Raw genomic sequence first — 12541 nt, 5'->3', positions numbered from 1 at the left:
TTTGTTATCAACGAAGAAAAAGACCGATGTCCCTTAAAATCCTTTAACCGCAATTAGAAGAGCAATGAAACATCGGAGAGAACGCTGGGTCATGGGATTATACCCCATTCGGGAGTTAATGGGCAGTCCAAACATACGGTGCATTCGTGCCAGGGTCAAGAGAAGCTGGGCCTAGGACAATTAAAAGGAGCTAGTGAGATCGTAACCTTGGTCAACGACTAATGAGTGCAGTAGAGAGCAGACTCTACTGTGTACTTGCTGTTTAGTTGCTGAGGGTCTTTAGTACACAACGTTCGTTAGACTACCGGCAGCCAGTGGTCCAGCTCAAGTATCCTCCGTAAGTTTTATCGGGGGTTTAAGGACTACCGGATGTCCCTGCAGCTACTGATGAAAACGCGCTCAAAACCCGAACGATCATCATCATCATCATCATCATCATCATCATTAAGACAATCGTCGTCTCCTCGTTATTGGTCAATTGGTCAAGGCTGAAGACTCAGGGTGAATATAAGCTTCCCGATAGTCTACACCCGGTCTGCAAATGTGGTGCATTCGTGTAGTCGAGTGAGGGTGAATCGAGGCTGACACTTGTGAGTTGGGTTGAAATTCAGTTTCATGTTCAGTCATTGCTTCCAATTTGTGGAAATGTCCAATCGCACCGATTTAGCCTGGATTCTTTTTTGGAACAGAAGTGCTTTGAAGTGGCAGAAGTCAAGCGTCCAGGATTTGGACAGTGCAATAACTGAGGAGTATAAAGAAGCGTTTTTGTATCTCATTTTAAAAAGGAACAAGCTTTTGAGTCATCTGGTTACAGTAAATTAACGCGCAACGATTTAATGGCGGAATTATTTCTTCGTCGGTTGGTTTTGCGCTTCGAATTTAGCAGAAGATAGCCGTTTTTATCCTTACATCGAGGACTGTGAGTTACGAGATAAACGATGATTGTGCGTCAGGTTTCGAAGATAGTATTCGTGAGGATCTGTATGAGAAGAATTCTTGGCAGACGATAGACGACGCGAAGAGATATATCGTAGATGAAGAGGACTGTAGGTTGTTGAAGAGTCTACTGAAACGGTCTAGGAGTGGGGTGAGCAAGTCGTCGGTTTGGGGGGAGGGATTGGCAGTTTGGATTGGAGAGCAGAAGCATTGGCGTAGCTGACTTTTAATATTTTCATTATATTAATTTCATATTTCCCAAAACAGATTCAGGTAAACGTGTAGTTAGATTGATAGAATCTATATTTACCAAAAAATGGATCGTACCGAATTTCAAGATGTAGAAAGTCGAGATAAGTCAAAGTGTATAAACGTAAAAAATAGAAAACATTTGGTTTTCAATTATACTTGGGCCGTTCTACGTCTTGAATTTTGTATAATTACATTTTCCACAATTAAAAATTCTATGAAAAATATCTTTCGTCTTTGAAAATTCGGTATCTTAACTTCTTTTCATGCAAATATCAATATTCGAATAATATTCCACAGTACGAATTATCTTAAGCCGTATATGTTATCAATTTAGGAAACATCGTGTGCAGATGCGTTTACGAGTTTGTGCTACCATTAAAATTTCTTCAGTTCAGATAGTTACTGGACATGCAAATACCCGACGATTATTCAGAACGTCCAAGATAAAGACACGCTGCTTTTAAAAATAGACGGAAAATCGTTTCTGTGTGCGTTTGCATTGCAGTCAATAGTATTCGTTGTTCTATTCAGCGTGAAAAAACCGCTCGAATTGTTCGGTTAATCACGCGACACTTTTCGCGCGTTACGAAAGCAGAAAAAAAAATAAAAATGAAAATGAAAAGAAAAAAGTTACGTTGGAAAAAAAAATCTGGTCGTTATACGTCTACGTAATAAATGAGCTATTATTGTCAGTCAAATTGTCGCACAGTCGACACAGATACGAGTGTGTCAGAAGTGCGTGATGCGGTAGGAATAACAATCCGCTTTGGACACTGCTTGTTTAGTTGAAAAGGACCAACCGTAGACTTGTCAGAGAGTTAGAAAGAGATCGAGAGATACTGACTTCACTTTTTACACACAGAAAAATTAATTATAATCGACAAGCCGCAACGGATGCGAGGATTTTCGAATAACCTTGCTGTCAGTAGTTTCCGGTAATTGGTGATACATTGATGCCGAAATCCTCATGCTGGAAGTGCAAACATAATTGCATATCAGGTTGAAATAAAGTGGCAACAATGAAAATCAGCACTGATAGAAAATATTATCATCAGACTAAATTGCTGTAAAATATATTGTACAGCGAAACCACTCAAATTCAATTACCTTCAACATTTGCAATCATAAGTTAGAACAGTCAAGCAAAAAAATCTATAATCTTACCCAAAATATTAAAAATAATATCAATTCTATCATACCAAACTTTGTTTCAAAGATAGTTAGTTAAAAGTTTTCCCGCTAAACACAAAAAGTGAATTTTTTTTCTCACTAGAAATTTACCTCGGTCGGTAAAAACGGACAGTAGCATCTTCTTAATTTCAAGCCGATCCCGATTTCCCTCAATGGTGAAGTTTGGAGATTTTCCGGCGGCGCTGGCGAATCTTGTAATAGCTACGCCGCTGGCCGAGACGCGCACAGAGTTCTCTGAGCGTAAAACCGAAGCGTCGGGTAAGCCTGGCCAGAAAATTGTTCGCACTCGCACGTGGACGCTCGACCGTGTCGCGCGTTGTTGTTTGTTGTACGTTCTAGACACAATAGTAAACGGCGTTAGTTCGTCTGTCGGTGTTAAAAAAACTGGGCGAAAGCAAAGCCGGTGAAAAACGTGATTTTTTCATCTTAAATAAATAAATTAAATTTAAAAAAAAACTTAAATAAAAATAGTAAAATCGGCAACAACCACCGTGTACATACCCATATCGCCAAGATATAATAAATGCACGCCTTATAATCTGCCAGGACCGTCGCAATTCGTTGTATACTAGTATAATTATTATTTACAAACGTAAATATTGTTGTTGAATCGTGATCCTGAAACCGTGCGTCTTCGATACTCGGCCTCGATTGTTGTGTGTGTGGGGATTACTTACTTACTCAGCCCTGTGTTGTTTCCGTTTCTCTTACCCTCTACCGATTCTATTTTCCTTTCATTTTCTACATTGTTGTTATATTCTCTCGAATTTGGCTGACTGTTTCAACTCGCAACTCGTCGAAGAAAAAGGTGAGTGATATTCAACAATTGACAGTGAATGTACCTCAGATTTTACATCGTTTATCTCTTAATTTCCCTCGCAATCAGACCGATCTGCCGATCGACGCGCGGATATGAATTTAAATACCGGCTCGTCTCGAAAATCGCGAAATCCGCGACTTCAGAATCGTAAAACGAACATCGAAGACTGCAGAAGATCGAGGAAATCGGCGTTTCTCAGGCGCGCTGAAGAGCCGAAATCGTATTCGACACATCCTTGGATGTGGCTACAAAGTTTCAAAAATAGAACCGCCATCCGGTCGGATTCGCGCCGGTAATATCTGCCGTCGACCGCTGTCTACAAAATCATCGTCACGATACCAACTCGATTTCCAAACTCGCTTGTTCCATTCGACCTGATCGTCTAGACGAATTTTGGCCGGCTTGCATCGCTCGGTAGATTTTTCGTTCACCACCTCGCGCCCACTCAGCCTTGATTGTATAAATAGTGTTAGTTTCTCGGCACATTACCAACCCGTCAGGACTGCTGTGGCAGCCCAACGCTTGCAAACATCTGTTTTCTCCTCTCGTCAGCCTTTAATTTCGCCTCGTTTTCTTCTTATTCTCGGCCAGGCTCGACGTAGAATCAAAAAACTATGTAATACAAACTTGGTGATTATTCCGTGTGAAATCGGCGGGAAATATTCAAAATCGGTGGATGAGATTCGAAATTGTGTAACAGAATATATTTCCAATCGATTGAAATCAATAAGCTATAGACAATATTTAAAATCACTCTGGAATTTGGTGAATTTTGTGAACTCGTTGTAGCTAATCAAATCTAGATGCCTAATTAAAGGATGTGGAATTACTTGAAATCGCGTGTATCGCCCCGAATTAATTCAGCTTCAAGTAGAAACGAGCATGTAGTTACGAAATCTCGTTTCTGTAATTCGTAACAGCTTTTTCAAGACATAGTTGAACGGGTTCATCGTAATCCTTTAGTATAATAGAAAATAAGTGATGAATTCCGTACGAGTTTTCAACCCCAACGAGCCCATTCGTTAGAAAATTGAATGAATGGTTTCAATTCATACCCAATCATTTCTAGTGTTTTCTATCGATGTCTACCGGATCATGTGATTTTAATTGATTTCTGAGGGTTCCAAGCGGTTATCCAATGATTTCCGGATTAGATAGAATCACACGAAAGCTCATGACAAGGTAGAAATCAATAGAATATTAACGAATTAAAATCATCTATCGTCCAGGTGCAAAACTCACAACGATTTCAATGCGATTTCTTGAGCGTTATCAAACGATTACAAATCATTTGCAATGGCTTCCAACGATTTGGTAATACCTAAATTGATTTCTGGTTATTTCAACGACTATCCAGTCATCCATCGTTCGATTACCACAAGCACTGTGTGAACTTATGACCTTCTTAAGTAATCGACCCCCTTGTCTTAACCCTTAGTGTCGGTAGACAGTTTCTTCTTAGTCTAATTTCTCCTTCTTAAAGTCGCGGTGTTTTCGTCCTCTGATAAAGCGGTTGATTTTCCTCGAGCAAAAGTTTTCACGGTAATAGTCAGGTAGGAAGGTACTTACGATAGCGCAGCGCTTCTCGTATATCGTCGCGTATGGCTGGTACATAGAAGGTATTCGATGAGAAATCCACCGAGGGCTTTTATCCAGTACTACGACACTACACAATACATGTATGATTATACACAGTGTGCACCGGTTCTGCAGCTGCCGTTCGGGGATTCGAATGGGGTGGTGGAACAGAGCAGGGGAGAATTCTGGGCCGTAGGGCCCGTCGTACCCTTCCTGGGGCCCCGAGCCGTGGCGAATACTCGTGCCGCCGCTACAATGAGAGGTTCTCCCCCCATTTCCTCCCTTCCTCCCTTCCTCCCTTCCTCCCACCCTCCCTTCATCTCTGGCTCTGCATTGCAAAACAGCGTTATACCTGCAGGACGCAGTGTAACGGACGTTTTCTTCTGTATGTGAGCGAAGCCTGAGCGCTAAGGGTAGACAAAGAGTATTTCGAAAAGTACCGTTGGAACGGGCGACCAGTTTATGGTCCTGTTCTGAACTCGAAACTCCCCTGCAACCTCGTAAATGCACCGAGTTTTACAATTTTCAGGGTACCTGAAGGACAGTCAGTTTTCTTACTGTTGGTTACTTTTTTTTAACGGAGTTACTCGTTGTCAATTTTTTCAGGAAATAGTCACTTGAATTAATTTTTCGCTCGTAATTGTTTTTAGAATATAAAAAATTTGGTTGCATAATTTTTTTCACAAGTTGTATCCACTTATAGACCAGATTTTTTTTGGATAGGTTTAGAACAGAAAATCAGCTTCCGATTGATTGTGGACAATCAACAGTGATCACATACATTGTTCATTGTTTTTGTATCAAAATGTTTCGGCCGAGAAGACAATAAATATGTAAATCAGATTTATTGTTCACTTGCATGTCATTTACTATGTATCGTGTACTGTGATCAATTTTCGAAATTCGGAAAAATACCTGAAAAACGAGGAAAACCCGGTTACAGCGACGTGATTGGAAATAGGAATATGAATAACACTTTTTGTCCAATTATCGTACAATAATTAACTCTGCTCAGTCACTTTCGAAAGAGTTTCTTCAAGTTTGAAATTTACTTTTCTGATTACTTTTACCAGCCGTGAATTCATTATATTTTTGATAATAATCGATATACGTATTTTGAAAAACCTTAAAAGTAATCTCTTCAAGGATCACAAGGTCGTGGATTGGAAAAAAATCTCGGGGGTTCGAAAACTCTAATCTTTTTCAAAATTAGAATAAATCTGGTCAAAAACTTGCGATGAAATAGTAGAATAGTTAAACTGGAGCTGAATAATGTTATCTGATTTTTGATGGATGTAAACGAGGACGTTGAACGTTTATTCAAAAATTGTTTGGTTCTCTTGCTTCTGAAAATTCGCCAGTCATTATCCTTCTACAAACTCGTATGTTTTTTATTGCGTAAACGAGTTTCTAGCGCTGCAAGACGACGATACTCAAACAAATTCATAGAGAATTCGAAAAGCGACTATAATACTTGAAGAAATATTTACAGCCTAGGAAAAATTATGGCGAAATCACAGAGTTCCTAATTCGCACTTCTTATGTGGAGGGAAAAATAATGCCTATTGTTTCACATTCTAATTTCATTTTCATCTAATTTTTTCCTCGCATACGTGGAACGCTTGTAAAGTCTGCAAAGCACTCATGTTCATCTTCGCCTAAACGACCCTTCAAAACTAGACTTACGGGTTTATAAATTTCGAGTAAACGCTTCCGGACGGAGGTGCAGCTTGAATTACGCCATCGATTCTTCCTGTACATGCAAATTTTTTTTTTTTTTTTTTTTCGATCGCAGTATCCAGGACACGGGGAGAATATATTGATAAAATTCTAACAGCTGCGTAAAAACTCTTCGTTATGAAAAATAATAATCTTAAATAAACTCTTTTTTCTTCAATAGAGAATTAAAACTCGAGTCTTGCAGTACAATGTATGTACGTAAACCGAGTCTTTTCTTACTGGAAAGTTTTCGCTTGAGGAAGTTATTATAAATGTTTGTAGCTTTAAACAAAGTCATTTTATCCATTGCAAGAATCTAATTTTTATTCATAACATGAGACGCCCAGTAATTGCTGTCTTAAATTTAAGTTTAGCATGTGTAACTAAATACGTTAATTTTCCATCTTTCAAACATTCTCTGTATGAATATAATCTAATTCGAATTTACTTGTGCATACATTACGTTGTTAGTGTATAAAAAAAAATTCTTTTTTGCTGATATTTTTCAACGCTGAAGCACTTCGTACCTAATTTCATAATTCATAATTTTAATATTATTACGTGTAAGTATAATACGTGATTCGTTGATGATTTCACGTTTTCGATACATACGTGCCACAAAAAGCCGAAAACTTTTGTATTCGCCATAAATTTTGACTTCTTTTTCGCAGGTTTGAGATGTTGGTCTTAAATTTCGAAATAATTCAGACGCCGAAATTCTGTTTCTATTTTATTCTGTTTCTATTCATTATTGAAACGTGGGTTTGATGGAGCGAATTTTGAAATTCGAACCTGTAGCGTGTGATACAAATTGCGTTGCGAATCGTTGAGTAATTATTGAGAATCGCACGCGTTACACGTTACACATACATACTATATGTATGCACACGAGTCTGGGGAACGAGGAGTTAAAGTTGAGCTATACATATTATATTAGGGGCACGTGCAGCGGTAAATATAGATCCAGAATTCGCCAACTGGGTATAAAATTATTGTCCGAAAGCAGCGCTAGAAATCTCGACCGTATTTCGCACAGTTATTTTCACTATTAATTTTTACGCATTGACGGCCGAGGCGAGTGGTTATTTATTTTTGAAAAAATTGGCGGGCATCCGGGATGAGGCAAATTAGAAAAGAAAGGTAAAAGATAGAACGGAATACAATAAAATTATAGATTTTCGAAATTTGGTCCCGACTCAAGAGGCTTTTATAGGCATGATAAATTTTTCAAAGGATCGAGATTTCCGTCTTTCGTTTCTTTGTAATCTACAGAACAAGAGGCAGCGTTGAACAGAAAGAAATGCATAATGCGTTCTGTTTCTTTGAAACCCTTGAAAACTCAATATTCTTATTCTTAAATTTTTTTACACCGCCAAATTAGATCGAGAAATTTTTATTCGATTGAGTAAGTACGTTTTGCTATGGAGTCAATGAAAATTGAGAAATTATTTGCAAAAAGTTGCATTCTGTCTCGTCTCTACAAGGCGGTAACAGACTTTGCAAAGAATATTAATTATTTGAAAAGTTTGTAATTATTTCTGTTACAGAAATCATTCCGTGCTACGTGCCCAATTGTCTGTGATATTAATATACGCTAAGAAGAAGCATAAATAAATAAAGAAAGAAAAAAGAAGAAAATACGGGGAGGAATTTCTTGTGAAATAAGTTTAAGAAAAAAACTTTCAAAATTTTGAGAATGTTGATGCCTGGAGCAGCTGGCCTTGGTGCCGTTGGGGCGGTTGGTGCCCCGGGACCGGAAGAATTGGTATCAGGATTGGGTGCATTGGCCGGAGTAACGCCGCAGCAAAAAGACACGACATGGACGAAACTCTTCGTCGGAGGACTGCCTTATCACACCACCGACAAAAGTTTGAGGGAACATTTCAACGTCTACGGCGACATCGAAGAGGCCGTCGTCATCACCGATAGACAGACGGGGAAAAGCAGAGGTTATGGTTTTGTGAGTATTCATCGGGAATTGAGATTTTTTTGAAAAAAAAAAAGTAAATTAGGAGAGGAATTGTTGATCAACGGAATTGTTGTACGGATGAAATATTCTTTGAATCGTGAACAATGAAATCATTGGAAATCGTGGGTTAACATTTTAGTGATTTCTAACTTATCAGTGTTTCAGGTGATTCTCAGTGATTTTTTTGTGATTCTATAGTGTAATTCGAAAATCAGTGAAAACCTACTAAAACGGCAGAAATCGTTAAAAATCAGGGGTAATATTGGAAGTCAACAATAAGATCAGAATTTATTTTAGAATAAATTTTGAGGGGTTGGCTTTTCGAAATATAATTTTTTATTTTGTATTTTATGAATCTGAGGATATTTTTCAAAGCATACCAAAAACTATGCCACAAATTTATTTTCGATTTCTGAATGTTTTGAAAATATTTTCAGCCTTGAAGAAATACATTGTGTGAAATTTGTCAGTTTAATAAACTCTTCTTTTTTTTTTTTTTTTATCAACTTTTCACTTACAAAGCTGGAAATATTTTGAAATACACAGAATCAAAACGATACAATTGGCGCAGGTTTAAATCTCCTTTATCCAGGTGGTTCGTCTCTCTTCGCGTTGTATCCGTATAATATACTGTCGTTGAGTCTGAACAGTTACGCGATCTAGCGTATTATCACATTTACGGCTTCACTCCCGAGATTATAATCTACCTAGACACTAAGTCACGTTTGTTTTACTTTTCTCTAAAATACAAGGGATGTATCTATACTACCCCAATTATATTCTCATTGGTTTTATTTTACACGCGCATAAATCAGGATCGTTGCAAAAGCACTTTTAATAATTCCCTCTAACTCATGGAATTCACCAAAAAATAATCTCAAAATGTCTCATTGACTGTACAATAAAATTTAGAAACTTTAAATTTTTGCCAAATGAATTTCGGTGACTGCAGCAAAAGCTAAGAGAGTCTTCTATCAAGAAAAGAGTATTCGAGTTAATCGTTGCAATTTTTTCACCAATTTCGAATTTTTAACAACCTATTTAAACAGTTTAAACTCTAACTTTGGTGATTTAGTCAGGTTTTTATCAAGTAAAATTTCATTATCGTTCGCATATTATATGAAGATATAATATGTAATGGAATACATTCACGAATACACAAGTTTCATAGATTCTACGTAGATAATTCGAGTACAAAATATATTCGATAAAATTCAATCTACTGTGATAGCATATACCTATCTATATGTATAAAATGTGCGCGAAACTATTTCCAGAACTGACAACAAATAAAAAATAAACAATGGACCGATACTTCGATATTTACGTCATTTTTTTTTTCTTATTTAATCATTAATAGTTCCGTTCGATAGAATCGATACCAAAGTTCTTCCCCGGCGGCTGTTGAATATATGCTGTTATGTGGGTTGCTTTCCAAATGTCGAGTTTCGCAGCCGCGGTAACGCCTAAACAGCTGTTAAAACAAGCGACAACTGTGCAATGCTAATTTGAAACCACTTATTCATGTATACAGAGATACAGAATTCCACTTTTACGCTTTTTGTGCTGGATAAGACGCCGCTTGCGAACAACTCGCTTGCGTTACAGATAATATGGTAATCGAGAGTCCTCCGCTTTTTATCCTCAAGGATATCATTTCCGGTATACCATAAACGCGGCTAAAGGGGTCTAAATCCTGTCTACACTGTCAAAAATGATTGTGAATTTTCCCACACAATTTACTCTACAAAAGAGTTGTGAAAATTACGAAATCAGCTTGCAAAATTACAAATTCTATGTAGCGACGTAAATTACCATGTATTTGCCTTAAATTTGCGATAAAAATGTTTTATTGTAAGAAAATATATATAAAAATCCACTAAAAATAATTTTCATTTACTCTATATTGTATAGTAAATTTATTCGCATAAAACTTTCAATATAATGTAGGAATTTTTTAACAGTGTGCATAAGTATCGCAGACTACATTCAATTGTTTTAACAATGGTATAGAATATCAAGCAATATTTTATTCTTTAACGAAAATGTTTATTAAAAAAACATTTATTCATATGCGTAACACAATTGCAGGCAGCTTAATGTTCAGTTAATTAATATCCAACTGTGGAAACTGCAATCGCTGATGTAAAAATTGTTCAAACGCAGGTTATAATGGGTGACAGACCGGCGGCAGAACGAGCTTGCAAGGATCCAAACCCCATAATCGACGGACGAAAAGCAAACGTGAACCTGGCGATCCTCGGCGCCAAACCCAGGGGAAATCTCCAAGCGAGTGAGTGATAATCAAATAATCTATTCATGAATATCGAGTCTATTAGGAACAGTCTCAAGTGATTGATGAAAGATTACAAAGTCGTATAAAAATCCTCTAATATTTTGCTCCAAAATTCTGTTCTAAATGACAAGAAGGAACAAAAAAAAAAAAAAAAAAATGTAATAAAAAACAAAGAAAAAGAGGCTATTGCGTTATCAGCAACAAGTGTCAGAACTTTCGTTTAACGAAGGTGCTTATTGCAATTAATTATTGGTACATGCTTATTACTTAATTTGTTTTCTCAACGAATCCACGAATGTGGATTTTCTTATTTTTCTTTTTCCTTTTTTTTTTTTTTTTTTTTTTTTAACCATTTTTGATCCGATTTGTCTCAGCTCTTTGAGTAATTTAAATACGTGTTACATCGGTTTCAAAAAATTGACAAAAATTTAGTTCTCGCGTTTCATGTATTAGGGAAAAGATAATTGTCGAAATTCGTTATATTTATACACGATTGTCGTAGAAGTTAGAGGTGCTCGCAGGATTCTTGAAAATACTCTTGGTTCTTCGAAAACAAAACATATAATTCTTCTTGTTTTACTTGCTAACAATTATCTATCGGACATCGATATCGGTCGATTAAATAAACCGGCTACATTCGCGATCGGCGAAGGTTGACTCAGCTAGTCTCGATGGACTCTTTAAATAATTGACTAGTTGTAGGAGAAACCTCTGATCGAAGTTGCAGGTAATATACAGTTTTACAGGTATTTTCTGATATCAGGGCAAGCTAGACTACGGAGTGAAGCTGAAAATCGCTTCCGTGTAAGAAAATGTCGAATTCTGGTTGATAAAAATAAAATTTCTCTACTATTTCTCAGTGGTTATTCGTACTGATTACCTGATAACTTGTATATTCAGCCACACTTATGACTTCGGTTTAAGCGCAAGTTTACTTCTGACCTAATTTAAACGCTTTAAGATATTTTTTTTTCAAACAATTACCACCGTGCAAGTGAAATTTTTATTTTTCTAGAAGTTTCTTGCATGAAGAGCGATTTTTCAAACACTTTTCTTAAAAAAATTACATTTCTTTCGTGTTTTGGGGTAAATTTTTCAAGAATTTTAATAATTATTCTATTCATGCTTTTTTCTAAGGATGTAGGACTTTAAGTAAACATCTACAAATTTTTGAATAATCATTCGTTGAAGAATTCAAAACAGTTATAGATCCACGGTTTGAATTTTTACACTCACGACACAATCGTTAACGATTGTTGTGTATAAATGATAAAATACTTACTTTTTAACAATTATTGCGAAGGAACTTGACGTTTGTATTTTTAAATTCTTCATTTTAATTCACGGGTATAATTTTGATGAAAAATTCGTTCTGATTATTGCTCGATTTTTCTTCAAGCAATGTAGAAAGACGAAAAAAAAAAACTGTCCAGTAATCAGCATGAAAAGAAAGTTTGGAAATTCGAAGGTGACTCGACGTTCCCATAATTGGTCAATATTACGGTTCCCCAAGTTTTTCTTTCTTGCACCAAACAAGTAATCTGAATGCAATTTATTGTCCGATGGAAAAGAGACATTGGGAAGTTGACGAAGGCAAAAACGTTGGAAAACACCGGCGTTCGTATCGCACGCTTCTCGGTGGTCAGCAGCCTTATACGAGAATCGATTTTGGTGGCTGAATTTTTCATGAAGTTTCACGAAAAGCGTAGAAGTTGGACTTTCGCATGAAGCGTGGCAGGCGTTGACCCACAGGAGGAAAATTATGACCATGAAAAATATA

The 12541-nt window shown here is 36.9% G+C and overlaps 1 protein-coding gene across 1 annotated transcript in view; it reads left to right on the top strand.

The window, feature by feature from the left end:
• The first annotated feature begins 2645 nt into the window (after positions 1–2645).
• LOC124408753 (RNA-binding protein 24-like) overlaps positions 2646–12541 on the top strand; it is a 33944-nt gene continuing 24048 nt past the window's right edge. Inside the window, exons 1-3 of the mRNA XM_046885913.1 lie at positions 2646–3187; positions 8044–8456; positions 10632–10758. Coding sequence (XP_046741869.1) covers positions 8193–8456; positions 10632–10758 — 391 coding nt within the window. The 5' untranslated portion in view covers positions 2646–3187; positions 8044–8192. The remainder of the gene's footprint in view (positions 3188–8043; positions 8457–10631; positions 10759–12541) is intronic.

Source organism: Diprion similis, chromosome 8 (assembly GCF_021155765.1).
Source record: "Diprion similis isolate iyDipSimi1 chromosome 8, iyDipSimi1.1, whole genome shotgun sequence".
Lineage (NCBI taxonomy): Eukaryota > Metazoa > Arthropoda > Insecta > Hymenoptera > Diprionidae > Diprion > Diprion similis.
The sequence above is the reverse complement of the archived record's forward strand: the minus strand, read 5'-3'. Positions and strand labels throughout refer to the sequence as shown.